Source organism: Dipodomys merriami, unplaced genomic scaffold (assembly GCF_024711535.1).
Source record: "Dipodomys merriami isolate MVZ:Mamm:240054 unplaced genomic scaffold, mDipMer1.0.p SCAF_36, whole genome shotgun sequence".
Classification (NCBI taxonomy): domain Eukaryota; kingdom Metazoa; phylum Chordata; class Mammalia; order Rodentia; family Heteromyidae; genus Dipodomys; species Dipodomys merriami.
The window spans coordinates 12903681-12919742 of NW_027205159.1; the positions used below are offsets into that span (position 1 = coordinate 12903681).

The 16062-nt window shown below is 39.6% G+C and overlaps 1 gene segment (V, D, J or C); it reads left to right on the top strand.

Moving 5' to 3' along the window:
• Positions 1 to 3261: 3261 nt before the first annotated feature.
• LOC138804235 (immunoglobulin kappa variable 1D-13-like) lies at positions 3262 to 3788 on the top strand. The segment is given in 2 exon segments: positions 3262 to 3341; positions 3466 to 3788. Coding segments are annotated over 2 exon segments (378 nt in total).
• The last annotated feature ends 12274 nt before the right edge of the window (positions 3789 to 16062 follow it).

A 16062-nucleotide genomic window follows, 5' to 3' on the forward strand; every position in this document is an offset into this window, starting at 1 on the left:
CCTCCCCCAACAACCGATCCTCTTCCCCCCCCCCAACCAAAGTTGTAAAGTTTGTTTTTTGACATAACAACTTGTACATCTCATTGTTGCAATGGGTCCACCTGTACCCCTATTTAAATGATTTGGTTTTTTCCCTTCCCCTCCACAAATTATACCAACATCAAATACAGTGAAAGCAGGAGTTATATTGTGGGGGAAGGACATACAAAGCAACAAAGAAATCATCTTATAAAAATATGTTAGAAACAATCACATGAAAGAAAAAAAACATTTGAATACTTATCTTGGGGTTCATTTCCCTAACATCAACTTATCTGACCTTTTCTGCTTGACTCAGATATATACTAGTTATTGCAAATAAGGGAAACCATGGGACCTATGTTTCTTTGGGCTTGGCTTACTTCACTTAATATAATACTGTTTCTATGGCTGCTCCTAACTTACTCCTTTGGGATTCTCATCCCCTTTTTCAATGTTGTTGTGGCTTTTGAACTTAAAGCGTAGATGCTGTGGTTGAGGTTTTCTGCTCAAAGATAGCACTTAACTGCTTGATCCACAGTTGCACTGCTGCCTTTTGGTTGGTTAGTTGGAGGTAAGAGTCTCACAGAGGTTTGTGAGTGAGCTGGCATTGACCTGTGATCCTCACAGCTCAGTTTCGTGAATAGCTAGAATCACAGGTCTGAGTCACAGGTCCTCAGTCATGTTCTCCCACTTTTAGAAATGTCCTTAATCAGGGCACATGGTATTGGGCTTCTTCTAACTTATCATAATGAACAGAGAAATAGTCAAGAAGTTGAACAGTTGAACAATTATATTTCATGGAAATTAAACTCAACTGTGTGCTCACTAGTGGCCAGTTATCCAAAGGCAGAGGTCTTCTAATCCATCATAGGTTCACAGTTTGAAGCAGTACACACTGGTCATTCAGATGATTATTGTCTGATGAAATCTATATAAAAAAACATAGACCTATTTTTAGCAGGGTGTATATTTTTACTATATTCATCATATGTTTCATTAAAAAAGTAGCCTGTCCATTTATTTAAACCGAAGCATTTGAGGGTAAAAAAGAGAAAGAAATATTAGTCTCTTATATCCCAAAGATTCTCAATAACCCCTTTTAGTGCTATGACTAACCTTTTCCCCCTCTGATTAAATCACAGCATTGGTCCCTAATTGTAGAGTGGACACTTACTTCTCTAAAACACTGATTTTGCTTTCATAATTCTCAGGTATCACTTGGTGTGCTGTTCAGTTTTGAGGATGTTGATTCCCATCACATTCCATAGATTAGGTTCAGCCTCACTAACTGGACTTTCAGAGAAAACATGTCCTAGGAGGCAATGTCATGTGGTTATCTATGCTCACGGGGCATATTACCTGTGCTTCCCTCATAGAGAGAACACTGGGTAACAAAGATTGTTGGACTTCAGTCGTTATTCACATCCAGGCCCAAGCATCCACCTCTCTCTCTCTCTCTCTGTCTCTCTCTCTCTCTCTCTCTCTCTCTCTCTCTCTCTCTCTCTCTCTCTCTCTCTCTCTCTCTCTCTCTCTCTCTCTCTCTCTCTCTCTCTTGATCTCTCTTTTTTCTCTCTCTTGAATTCCAAGGGATTTCTAGGCTTTCATGTCATGAGCAGAGGAGGATGAGAAAACCACATTTTTTATTGTATCAGAGTCACATTTAGGAGACATATTTCTTTTTCTAGTTCTCACCCATTTCATACATTGCCATAGTTTTCAGCCAAGTGTAAGTAAAAATTTTCCAAATGGCCATCCAGTTTCTGCTCTTGTTTGGACATAGTAATGAATAAACTCCATGTGGGAACCCTCCTCACTTCACTCTAGCTTCACTGCCTGTGGTCTTTGTCCTCACTGCCTGGAGATGTCCTCTGCATACTGTGTGGCTCCAGTTCCTCATCCTCAATCTTGGTCATGTTGCATTTTACCCCATTTTTTTGCCTGTTTGTGTCTCATTCATCGAAAATACCATCACTTAGACACCAGAGAAACTGGAGGGGGATATAGGGATTTTCAGATGTATGGAATGGGGTAGACTAAAGTAAATGTGAGCCCATGGATTAGAGGACAACTTAGCTTCTGAGGGGCCACAGTTTCAGATCATAAAGTTAGGAGACACACTGCACTGAAAAGCTTAGAAAATGACTGGTGTTGTAAAGAATAATGGTTACAAAGCAAGAAATAGAACCAAGTTCTTTCCTTCATATGAGGTTGAAAATAAAAAAAAAATCTTATGAGAAATGTCTTGGGAGACTTTGTGAAGGAACATTCACAAGAGAAGAAAAGCCAATATTTATCAGGAGTGCACAGGGCAGCAATGCAAACAACATGGGCTGGTCTCTACATTGCAGATCATGAATTTTGGTTGCACTTGCTTTGTTTTAACATGGTATTTTTAAAAAAATGTTTAAATCCAGCCTGCTACCTAGGTAGCTATCTAGATTTTCCTTCCTTGTTTCCTTGCGTCCTTGCTTTAATCTATCTTAAATTTCTTTTCTTTTATTTTTTCTACTTTCCTAATTCCATACATTCCTACATATCTACTTCTACCTAGCCAACTACCTACCTACCTATGTTCAGTGTTATTGCTTATCAACTCCTGGGTAATGATGATTATGATTAACTGCACTTAGGGGTAGGGCAGAAAAAGAAAAATCTCAGATATCTGGTGCCAAGGCAGCAGTCTTCTATAATTATTTTCATTCTGATTTTTTTTCTGAGTGACTGACATGTAAAAAGCTATGGTGAATACCCTAATATAGATCCTGTTGAAATCAAAATATACTTTTTGATTTTTTTTTGGTTGGTTGTGGGGCCGAAAACTGGGCCTGGGCCCTGTCCCTCAGCTCTTCAGTTCAAGGCTAGCTCTCTACCACTTGAATCACAGTGCCACTTCTGGATTTTTCTGCTTATGTGGTGCTGAGGAATCCAACCCAGGGCTTCATGCATGTGAGGCAAGCACTCTACCACTGAGCCACCTTCCCAGCCCATAAAAATAAACTTTTAAAAAAGAGTAAGAGAGTCATTCTGCCTTTGTAAAAACATTTTTCAAGGACAAATTTGTGGTGTGCAGGTCTCATTGGGATACATGATAACTTTAGTACTGGGCTTTGACCTGGATTTCTGCCACCCTGCATCTGTGCTGGCTCTGTTGGTTTGCCTAGCAGTAGAGGATTTGCATGTGTCCAGAGCACAGCCCACTTGGCCTGAGAACTTCTTTAAGGCTGCTCAAATTCTGTGTATCAGTCAGTCCCAGTCAACACATACCATGGACATGAGGGCCCCTGCCCAGCTCCTGGGGCTCCTGCTGCTCTGGCTCCCAGGTAAGGAAGGATGGCACTTCTTCCACCCTATGGGAGAAGTCTAGGCCTAGAAGCCTGGGTCTTAATGGAAGGTCTCACAGTATAACTAATTGGGTGGATATTTGTCTTTTGTTTCCATTATCAGGTACCAGTTGTGACATTCTGATGACCCAGTCTCCATCCTCTCTGTCTGCATCAGTAGGAGATAGAGTCTCCATCACCTGCAAGGCCAGTCAGGGTATTAGCGATGATTTGCAATGGTATCAGCAGAAACCAGGGAAAGCTCCTAAACTCTTGATTTACTGGGCATACAGATTGGAATCCGGGGTGCCATCCAGGTTCAGTGGGAGCCAATCTGGGACAGAGTTCACTCTCACAATCAGCAGCCTTCAGCCTGAAGACTTTGCAACTTACTACTGTCAACAGAGTAATAGTTACCCTCCCACAGTGGTACAAGCCATAACATAAACCTCCAAGGGAAGCAGAAGTGACAGGCTGGGCTGCCCCAGCTGCTTCTCCTTGTGGTTTCACCTGCTGACAGTGCTTTGCAGCTACAGCCAGGCTCTGAAGTTCAGTTGGGGATTTGGTCGAGGTGGTCAGTGACAATCCTCTCAATCTTAACTGTATTTCTTCATCTCAGCCTCACAGTCATCATCCAGACAAGGTTTCTTTTGTCATAAAAAGAACACAGATCTGTACTTCAAAGCATCTGGAATATGGTATCCAGGGGATATGATTTCCACTTGAAGGCCTCACAAGAGAGGCACTTACCCTCCCTTGTTCCTCTTACACAGTTGCACCCATTTGCTTAGTGAATTCCCTTCTAAGTCTGAGATTCAAGGTTCAGCCTGACCTTGTCTTGACCCATCATGACTCCTGAGGTCCTTCTTTAAAATGAGGTTGTGCTGGGTATTGGTGGCTCATGCTGATAATCCTAGATTCTTAGGAAGCTGAGATCAGAGGATCTGGTTCAAAGCCAGCCTGGACAGAAAGCTGTGAGACACTTATCTCCATATAAATACCAGAAGACCAGAAGGGTGGCTGTGACTTAATGTGCTAGAGTGCTAACCTTGAGCAAAAGAGCTCAGGGATAGTGCCCAGGCCCTGAGTTCAAGGCCTATGACTGACAACAATAGATATTTTACTAAAGTCCTGAGGACATTATTGCGCTGGATCATTAGCAAAGACAGAGAGAGATGAACAATGAAGTTATATAAAATGCTGGAAAATTTTGGAACTGGAGATCATGTTGAATGATATGTCAGGATTCCAAAGCCAAATATTCCATGGTCCCACTCATTTGTGGTATGTAGAATTAAATGATGATGATAATATAATAATAATTAAATAATAGTAACAATAAAACATGGTAACAGTTCATGAAAGCAAAATGGGGAAAATGTCTAAAGGGAGATAGGTAAGGGACCTAAGGCACAAATAAATGAAAATGAATTAAGTATAATATATAATATAATATGTATGCATACATACATATATTTGTGAGTAATGAAGTCAGTTATATAAAGTAAGATAATGGGTGTTGGAGGGAAATGACAGTGGAAATACAAAGAAGGTAGTGAAATTTTTCAAAGTACACTGAATTTAGGTATAGAATTATCATTTAAAACTCAGCTCATGCTATTAATATATGCAAATTAAAATTAATCCTTAGTAAAAGAAATAAAATGGCACAATTTTGCATTAAAATACTGAGATTCTCTTGCATAATTCTTTGAGAAGATTATTTAACAAAACAAAACCATAACACCAAATGGAAATCTTGCCAAAGCTTCCTCTAGATGCCAAAATCCACACAAGGAGGAAAAAAACAAAGCCTGATCTTAGAGACCTTGGGAAAGCAGGGGTGATGCTTCCCTTTTGTCCTTAGGAGCTTGAGCCTGGGGAGCTCTATTCCAGGCTTTCATGGAACCCATGGCAGCTGGGACCATGTTTATAGAAAGGGTCAAGTCTCCTCATATACAAGTTCCTATTTTATATTTCACTTTGAAAGTGTAATCACACAAGACAAGGCTGACACTTCCACCAGGATTCTTGTAGTGAAATCATCAAGTACAGATCAGAAAGATGAGGGAAGGAGGGCTGAAGATACGCAGCCCTGAAGGGAACATGTGCACACACCATATCCAGTTGTGGGAGGTGAGAGGGGGCTGCACTGTCAATGTTATCCTCTGCAGGGGCCCAGAGTCCTCTGCACTGAGCAGGTCACTGCTTGTGTTCAAAAGAACAGTGGGTCCTGAGCTTCATAATGCTCAGGCTAAGAGTAAGTTAGGGCCATTCATTGTTCCCTAGAGTTCTTTTTCAGGATCAGAATTTGAAATGATGAGTTAGACAACTAAAGTATGTTTATACATGTGTTAATTTGATACATATGAACAATAGATATATTACTTCGGCATTCTTTCATTTGTGAAGTGCTCTATATGTTTTTTTAGTTGGTGGGTGTTTTTTGGTTTGTTTTGTTTTTTGTTGTTTTTTTTCCAGTCCTGGCGCTTGAACTCTGGGTGTAGGTATTGTCTCTGAGATATTTGTGCTCAAGGCTAGCATTCTACCATTTAAACCAGAACATAATTTTCGGCTTTTTTTCTGGGTAATTTATTGGAGATCAGTTTATTCCTGACCATGGTGGATTCAAATCATGATCCTAGATCTCAGCCTCCTGAGAAGCTAGGATTAGAGGAGTGAACTACCAGAGCCCCACTTCCTCTATGTTTGAATAAGGAATGGAATTAAGAATCTGTCCTGAGGACCCTGCTGAATCTCCTCCTTATCCCAGCACCTCATAAGCCAAGGGAAGAACCCTGGAGCATCCTTTCCAGTGTCAGCCCTGCTCTGAAGTCTGGGTCTCTCAGACTTTCACCTTGTCTCAGACCTCAGATTATAAACAGGTTCCTTTCCTGAAGATCTTCCTTCTATCAGGAAGATCCACAGAATGTTCTTTTAGTCTCCCACATCTCCCTGTCCTCAACTTTATCTCTCAGACAGTAACTCCATCCCTCACAGCCCAGAGCAATGTAAGCCTGTCAAGATCTCTGGTTGGAGGCCATTGTTTCAAACTCTTCCAAGTATTCCAGTACCTAAAGCCTTTGCAGACTTGAAACCTGCAAGACACATTTTCATAGTTGCTGAAGCCAGACCTGGAGCATGGATCACGAGAATTTATGTGTTATTACTAGAGCCTGTCTGCTTTTAACTCCACACAGGTAGATGTCCGTTGTCATTCTATTAATAATTTGTCAGGTAGCCTTTATAACTTCACAACACCCAGCTGCCTTTTACTCATTTTATTTAGTACCAGCTTTGTCCTACAGTGCATGGTAGAGAGAGCAAATCTCTTCCAGCAAAGACAGTGACAGAGATTGAGAGGACCATATGAGAAAAATAAAAGTTAAATTTAAGAAGAATGAGGGGAAGAGTATAACTTTCGGTAGTAGATTCATAAATCATTATAAAAAGAAGGAAGAAGAACATTATAAAGTCCTTCCTGGAGCAGTTGTGGTAGCATGTACTGCAGAGACCATTAATGTGTTAGGAGGAGAAGATGATCAAGTCAAGACTCAGATGCAGTTTATACAATAAATGGTAATGAAGAAGCCTCTGATTGGACAATGACTTATTTGTGGGCTCTGTGACTTGGAACAACTGTGTTATCTCCTTGCACCCACAGCAGATGCTTCCAGTTGTGATGCTAAGTTCCATGTGACTATTCTCCTCTTTTGTCATCAAATGTGACATCCTGCAATATACAATGCAGTGTGTCACCACATGCTGATCTCCATGTTGTGCGGCCTGCTAACTTAACTCTAATTCTGAAAGACCCCAGACTCCTAGGGTACTTTCAGCTATGGGAAGCCACCCCAGAAACCAAGACTCCAAACCAGCAGATGCAACAAGCAAGAGGAATTTATTCAGCATTTGCACAAAGGGACTCTCTGCCCTGGTCAGTCAGAGAGCCAGGAGCAGTGGTTACAGGCATTTTTAAAGGCAAAGACCACAAAATTTACATATAGCACCAGGTGTCCCAGGATTGGCCCGTTTAAAAGTCAATATGTGCTCCAGCAATCATTTTGTTATGCTGGAAACTTTGTAACACTCTTCCTAAAACAAGTCTAGGGGGCCCGGTCACCCTGGAGGGGAGTTCACATAGTTACAGGCTTGTGATTGGTTGACATTTGGCCTAGTTTGCTGGACTCACCAGATGGTCCTTATCTTGGGACCCATTTGGGGAATTTCCAAACAGGAATTTAGAAGAACATACTCGTTTGTCCTTTATCTACAACCACAGACCTTGTCCCTGGGCGGCATCTGGACTCTGAAACTTTTTACTTAATTTCTTATGTTTAGGGAGGGGAAGGGTCAGTGCTAGCACAAGCAAGTTTACAGAAGCAAAATCAGCAGTTAGCAATTGGAAAATGTAATTCTAATTTTTAATCTTTCAATTCCACTTCCTATTGTCAGCTGTGCTTGATTCCTCATGCTGAAGATGTCCTCTCCAAACTGTGTGGCTGCAGTTTGTTCTCACTCTGACCACAGAGCATTTTATTCCATCTGTGTCTGTTTGGATCAAATGGCCTAAATGCATTCACTAAAAAATGCTTTACTAGCAGGTACCATTGGCTCGTCCCTGTACTTCTAGCTACTCAAGAAGCTGAGATCTGCTCAAGATAATTGGAAGTCAGCCTGGGCATGAAAATCTATGTGCTGCTTATCTCCAATTTACCACTAAAAAGCTGGAAGTGAAGCTATGGCTCATGTTGTGGAAAACCAGCCTTGAACACAAAAGCTGAGGAAACTACCTAAAATCTGAGATCAAACCTCAGGCCAAGCACACAAAAATAGATCACTTACAACTTAAAATATATTGGTCATGAAAGATAATGCAGGGTTAAGGAGAACAGTGAACTTGAAGTAGAGTTCAGCCATTGGTTAAAGATATTAGATACACAGAGAGAGTGGGGGCAGGGAGAGAGAGCAGCTTCCAGTAATTAAGATAGAAGACACAAATGTCCTCCCAAAGTTTAGTAAATGTCATATTAAACAGAAATGCCTGACACTTACAAAGCTAGATATGGAACCACATGTATACCTATATATAAGGAGGAAATACCTTTTATGATCTGTCCTAGAGAGAGGCAATAAATCACAGCATTCAGAAGAGAAGGAAATGAGTCATTTGTATGGAGTGAACAGGGCATCAATCCAAACAGCAGAAGATACTCTATACATCTCAGATAAAAATAGTATATTTCACATATAATACTTTTCAAGAGTTTTATCTCTCATAAAACTTTTAGAATTCTATGTATTTCTCAAGCGGGATAATAATGATAATTATTAACTATATAATGTGGTTCAGAGAATTAACTTGAATGCTCTAGAATCTTGTGTCTCAAAATTCACAAATACAAAATGCAGGAAAAGTATAAAATTAATCTCCCTTAGGAATGTTTACCTCTCAGTGACTGGCTTACACTACCATAAACACTAAAGAAAATACTAGCAAGTCTTGATCAATGTGGGAATTAAAAACATTTATTTTTCTCACAGGACAACATATTCTGTTCACCATGGAGAAACACATTAGGTACAAGAAAATCGGACATATGTGGTCTTTAGGTCTGTACTTTGTCACTGAAGTCTGCCAGATTGTTGTTATGCCCAGCTCTGCCCAACTCCTGCTAATTTGCATGTGCCCAGAGCTCAGTCCACTGAACTGAGAACATCATAATAGGCTGCTCACACCCTGTGCAGGAGAAGGTTCCACTCAACACAGAGCAAGGACATGAGGGCTCCTGCTCAGATCCTGAGGCTCTACAGTTTTGGCTCCAAGGTAAAGAAGGACAATGCTGGGTATTATACATCTTATGTTTTGTTTTTTTTTTGTGTGTGTATTTTTTATTGGGAAAATACTGGACAGAGGGGTTACAATTACATGGGCAAGGTAATGAGTACATTTCTTATCAAGCATTGTTGTCTCCTCCTTTGTTTTCCCTTCCCATCCCTTCCCATCTCCTCCCCCACCCACCCCGCAACCCTCCTCCCACTCCACCAAAGTTGTAAAGTTTGTTTTTTTGACATAACGTCTTATATGTCTCATGGTTTCAATGGCACCACCTATATGCGTATTTAAATAATTTGTTTTTTTTCCCTTTCCCTACACAAAATATACCAACATCAAATACAGTGATAACAGGGGTTATACCATTTGGGAGGACATACAAAGAAACATCTTATAAATATGTTAGAAATAATATCGAGAAAGAAAAACAGCCTGCTTCTTTCTGGAAGTACTTGGATAGCATAATTAATTAAATGCATAATATTTTCCATGTTTCCATTGTCAGGTGCAAGATGTGACATCCAGTTGACCCAGTCCTCCCACTTATATGCATCTCTTGGAGACAGAGTTGTCATCACTTGCAGGGCCAGTCAGCACATTAGCAATGAGTTAAATTGGTATTAGCAGAGACCAGAGAATGCTACAAAGCTTCTGATCTATTTTGCAAATAGATTGGCCTCTGGGGTTCCATCAAGGTTCAATGGGAGTTGATCTGGAACAGAGTTCACAAACCATCAGCAGCCTGCAGCCTGAAGATATTGTCACTTTGTACTATGAACAAGATTATAGTAGACCTCCAACAGTTATCCAAGCCATAACAAAAACCTCACAGGGAAGCAGAAGTGAGAGACTGGGCTGTCCCATCTGCTCTTCATGGTGCCTCCACCTGCTGACAGATCTTCTCAGGTGGAGTCAGTCTTTTAAGGTGACAAGAAACTATTGGGAGGAAGGCCCTGGAGGCATCTGCACACCCTAACTCTTCTCATGCAAGCATATCTGACATTGCCTCTTCTGACTTCAAAGAACACACATCTGTGCTTATGTGTAGTCCAGGTTGTGCAAAAATTTGTAGTCATTCAATAAAGAAGAAGCCTTTCTAGGTATGTCAAAGTAAACTTTTAAAAGCAGGACAACATAGTTTTTACAAAAGATTTTTGAAAAACAACATTGTAAAGTAAAAATCGTCATTAATTTTTTAAACAACTTGTGATTGACACATTAGAATATATTTGAAGTAGAGTAGTTTTTGATATGTACACGTATTTTCCAATCATCTAAACAATGTAACTAACAAATTAGTTCATCAACCTAAACATTTATCAATTTCTTGTTGTCAAGGGATTTTTTTCTTCACCAAAGAGATCTTTAAAAACCTTTTTCTAAACTAAAGGCAGATCTGTATATACCACTTGTACCAGAATCGACTCCAAATGGATCCCAGAACTCAATATAAAAAGAGACATTTTGAAAATATTACAGGAAGGAATAGGAGAAACTCTAAGGATCATTAGCACAGGCTGAAATTTTTTAATAAAGACCCAGAAACACAACAAATCAAAGAAAGTTTGGACAAAAGAGATTGCATGAAACTGCAGAGCTTCTGCATGGAAAAGGACATAGCAAGCAAGATCAATAGAAAGCTCACAGATTGGGAGAAGATCTTCACTAGCCATACAATGGACAAGGGCATATCTAAAATATACTTAGAATTCAAAAAATTAAGTCCCCCAACAATGTATCTTCAAAGAAACAACAGCCTGATTAATAAGTGGGCTAAAGTCTTAAAGAGAGATTTTTCTGAAGAGGAAATAAGAATGGCCAATAGACACATAAAGAAATGCTCAACTTCTCTAGACATAAAAGAAATGCAAATCAAAACAACATTGAGATACCACCTCACCCCAGTTAGAATGGCTATAATCAAGAAATCTAGTAACAACAGATGCTGGAGGGGATGTGGCCAAAAGGAAACTCTATTGCACTGTTGGTGGGAATGTAAATTTGTTCAACCACTTTGGAAAGCAGTATGGAGGTTCCTCAAAAGACTCCACATAGAGCTCCCCTATCACTGACCAATCCCACTTTTAGGCATATACCCAAATGATCACAAACAAGGCCATACTACCAGAACAACTATGTTTATCTCAGCATTATTCACAATAGCTAAGCTATGGAACCAACACACATGCCCCTCAGTAGATGAATGGACTAAGAAAAGGAAATCTATGCCTCCATAGAAAATGGCATCACCCCATTTGTTAGGAAATGGAAAGACCTGGAAAATTTATATTAAGTGGTGTAAGTCAGACCCAAAGAATCATAGGTTATATGATTTCCCTTATCTGCAATAACTAGTATATGCCTAGGACAAGCAGAAGACGTCTAAAGCTCTGTACGTATGACCATATAAGCTGATGTTAAATGAAATGAACCCCAAGATAGGGACACAAGACATTTTATCTTTCTTGCTGTTCTTTTTAATGTACTTATAATATACTATGTGATCTTTTTTGTTGTTTCTTTGTATGTTCTTCCCCCATAGTATTTGATTCCGGTGTTCTGCAAAATGTTTTTTTTTTTAATTTTACTTATACATTTATTGTCTTTAAGTAGTATGACATTCTTTCATCACTCTCCCCCATCCTTCCTAGGCCTCCCCTCAATACTCTTCTCTGAAACCTCACTCCATGTGTGAGTGACAGAGACACAAGAGAGACCTTGAGCAAAGGGAAAGGAGGTGACCTGGCTGCACATTGAATGCACTCTCAATCCACACACCAGGGTGTACAGAAGAAGCAGGATGGACTTGTAGTGTAGGAAACCTGACCCATCAGTGGCATTTCTCATGCTGTGTATTTAAAGGTAAGCCATTAGAGATTCAAACAATAAATTCAAAATGAAAAGTTTAAAAAAGGTCAATGACAACAGTAACCAACCACCAAATGTTAAATATACTTCAAAGTAGTTATTTTATGGATTATTAATGCTAGGAATGTTTAAACATCATTGTAGCTTCTGATCTTTGATCCAACACCTAAAAAGGAATATATGAAGAAAATAATGGAACAAATAAAGTCCCAATAGCAATATGAAAGACCACATGGGAATCAGAGAATAGAAAACACAATAACCTCATATGTTTGAGTTCTTGGCTAACACATCCTGATCATCCAAAGAGACTAATTAGATTTCCATCAGTGCAAACACCATCTCCAAAAATGAGTTCTCACTTACTTAGGAATTCCTCTCATTGCTGCACCTCAAGACAACTAGTTCCTCCAATGAAATCTCAAATGCTAACCAATCCCTGTCACAGGTGCCACAGCTCCCTCTGGGGATAAAAGCTGAAATAACTTCAGTTCTTGAGCTCTCTTACATTTCCTTACACTAAATATAAAGAACCACTTTTAGAAACAGTACCATGAGCACTTATAGACACAAACCACTGATCTTACAGAACCTCATTTTAATGCAAAGGCAAGACAATGCTGTCCTGTTTCCTGAGACTCCAGCCACCCCACCCCCACCTGCTGCCCTTTCGCCACTCTCTCTAGCAACACTATTACTCAAGGGAAGTGGGTAGTGGGCATCTGGGAACACATTTTGTCTCTTCAACTCTTAGCATGATTAGAATGACAGGAAGAAGAAATAAGTTAAAATTGAACATCTGTGGTTCATTAAATATATCCTGTGTGATCTCACTGAAGCCCATTTAACTAACTCATCTTCTGAATAAGGATATTAATTTTTCATGCCATCATGTCCCTGCAATTAGAAATCAGCAAACACACAGATGAGTAACATGAACCAGACTCTGACTCTCTATTCAAAACAAACCTGGATTCCATTGTAACAGAGCATCTTAGACCATTTTTAATATCTCTGTTAATGAAGAGAACCAATCTTCATTTTAAGTGGTTTGTTCACAGGCAAAGGGAGAGAAATTGTGTTTGATCAATTATTTCCCTCAGGTTCATAAAGATACTTCCTTCAAAATGTAACTTCCTTTCCTTCTTTAATCTATAACTTATAGCCTTGGTCATAGATGAAAGAATGGGCATATATGTTTGCTCTTCCAATGCATCTGTTATGCAGTTCAGAGCTCTTACTACAAACAACTATTATTGTTTGTAGGCAGTTTGCTTTTAAGGATGTTTAAATTAATCCCATTGCAGGACAGCTGATTGGCCTGTTTGAGAAGACATTCCCTGGGCAGTGATTGTCTCCTGCATTTGTCCAAGTTGATCTTACCTGTCCTGACCTCATGGAGAGAAACAGATCCTAGTGGTAGATAGAAGCCTGTGTGTGGCAAGGAGAATACACAGTGCTACAATTTGTTAACAACAAGGAAAAACCTTCTCCTAATTACAGAAGTAGGACACAGGAGGACAGAGGAGAGAGGTAGGAAAAAATCTTATCTTGCTATAACAAATGAACCCCTGGATTAAGTTTTGTTTGAGCTTCCTCATTGAATTACCTTTTGTTTCTCCATTCTTCTATAAACTGAAATCTCTGCCTACTGCCAGTGAAATATTGCCAAATGATGAGTAAGTTCTAATGGAAGAATATATGTTATTTTGCATCCTACTGTGTAAGAAAGAAACACGATATAATCATGGTCTTATCATTCTTAGTGACTGCACAGCAGCCATGTTTCTGAATGTCTCTCAAACTAGATTCATGGAATTTTACTCCAGGTTATATTCAGTAGTGCATGTATGTGAGCAAAGTCCAGAAGTGCCACTGTGTTCTTTTGATGGTGACTGCTAACAGACCCATGGTTTGAATCATCATTACTGGTGATCTTCATTTCAATTCTAGAATAGGTGATGGTTGCCAGATTTCTCTGCTGTATAACAATTCTTTCTCTTTTGCAGTTTATGAAAATGTGTGGAGAAGTTTTTGATCATTTTAGAATATCACATTTCTTATGAAAATATGGTGAATCCAAGGGTTTACAATTTATTTAATGGTGTATATTACCATTTATATGGTATTCAAAATCCCTTGAAATTTGCCAGTGGGCATCCCTTGGTAGCTGATTCTCTCCACTTTTTCCTTTACCTCACACACCAGGAATTTTTTTGTTTGAGGCACAAAATGGTCCAAAATTATCTTACACTTTCCTAGTTTTGATTTTAAAAAAGTCAATTATTTCCACAAGGATCACTTGTTTCATGTATTGGAGAAAGTGTACAGGTACATTAGTGATGGTGCTATCTATTTTTTGTCAATAGGGGGGGCTTGAGCTCTGGGCTTGGGCACTGTCCCTGTGCTCTTCAGTTCAAGGCAAGGGCTCTACCACTTGAGACACAGTGCCACTTCCGGTTTTTGAGTGTTTTATTGGAGAGAAGAGTCTCATGGGCTTTTCTGCCCGGGCTGGGCAGAAGGGTGATCCTCAGATCTCAGCCTCCTGAGTAGCTAGGATTACAGGCATGAGCCACCAGTGCCCGGCTTTGGTGCTATCTATTAATGGAACTAGAGCATCATTATTTCTAGGCTGTAAAAAATTATCCATGTACTCATTCATTCATCTAGTCTTACATACACATACATATATGTGTGAATTTATGGTGATTTGTCCACCTGCATGCACAGCAATAGGTTATTCTGAAATACATTCTCAGACAAAGTTCTCCTGTAGTTAGATTACAATTCTTTCCCTCAAGAATTTAGCCACATGATCAACTTTTTTGGATGATGAGAAACACCAGCTGTCACTGTCATTTCCATGATCATAGCATATAACACACTTCACATATTTGTACATATATTACTCAGTCTTGCATAACACTGCTGAGTCAACTTTGCATCCCATGCAGTAGTGACTTGTGGGCCCTGACAACTGCACAGGCCCATATGGATGTCCTCGTGTCTCATTCCACCTCAGCACCTTCAATGCAGCCAGCAATGCTCTTTCTCCCTGGCATAGACAATCAACTTTCCTCACTCTTGCTTCTAAGCCCCATGTTTCCTCCTCTCAATATGGATGACATTTCCATGTACTGCTGGCTCCTGGATTCTGTTAAAAAATTCCAACATGATCTTCCTTTCCATGGTTCTACTCGCTCTACTTGGGCCCAATATCTTTAACCCGCTGTGAAACACAGTGTTCTCTTCATAACTAGAAGAGACCACCAAGTGAAAGGAACATATGTAGGTTTAGGCAACTCAGTAGGCTTCAACATAACCCGAGTTTATCCTTCTTTTCAAGGAGAATCTCTGATTCAAACAGTGTAGCTTTGGTTAAGATGTTTAAAATCCAGAAGGAATATGAAGACCTCAATAATGGACATTATAAATTATACACACCCAAAAGCTGGTGGAAAAGACTGGTCAGGTTTGAAAGGAAGAAAATGTCTTGTTTTTTATGTATCTGCTGATGCAAGAAATTCAGAGTTATAGGAAAAAACAAGGCTGTGCTACACAATTCACAAGTTTAACTTGTGAAACTATTTTCTAATCAATGTAATAGCTCCACATCCTTATTTCATCTCTAAGGATCACGTTACAGGATAGCAGTGCTGATAAATTGCCATATAAAGATTATCAGTGAATCAGAGCAATTCCCAAAGTTCCTGCTATGGATAATAAAGACATGTGCCAAATGAATGTTGTGCAAATGACTGTAAATTTCTGGAACTAACCTTTTAATGGAAAGGTCTTGTCTCAGATAAAGAAATAAAAAGAAAAGAGACTTTTATCCTCAATGAGATCAGTGGTGTGCTCCACCCACAGGAAAGAAGTGTGCTGATTCTCTTCTGTGGCTACAATACAGTCTGTTGCCTGACCTAAGTCTCCTGAGACTCCAAATTTGTAAACCTACTGAAATGAAGCAGCCATACAGTTGTGTTTAACCTTGTCCAGATGCTGATGATTTGCATG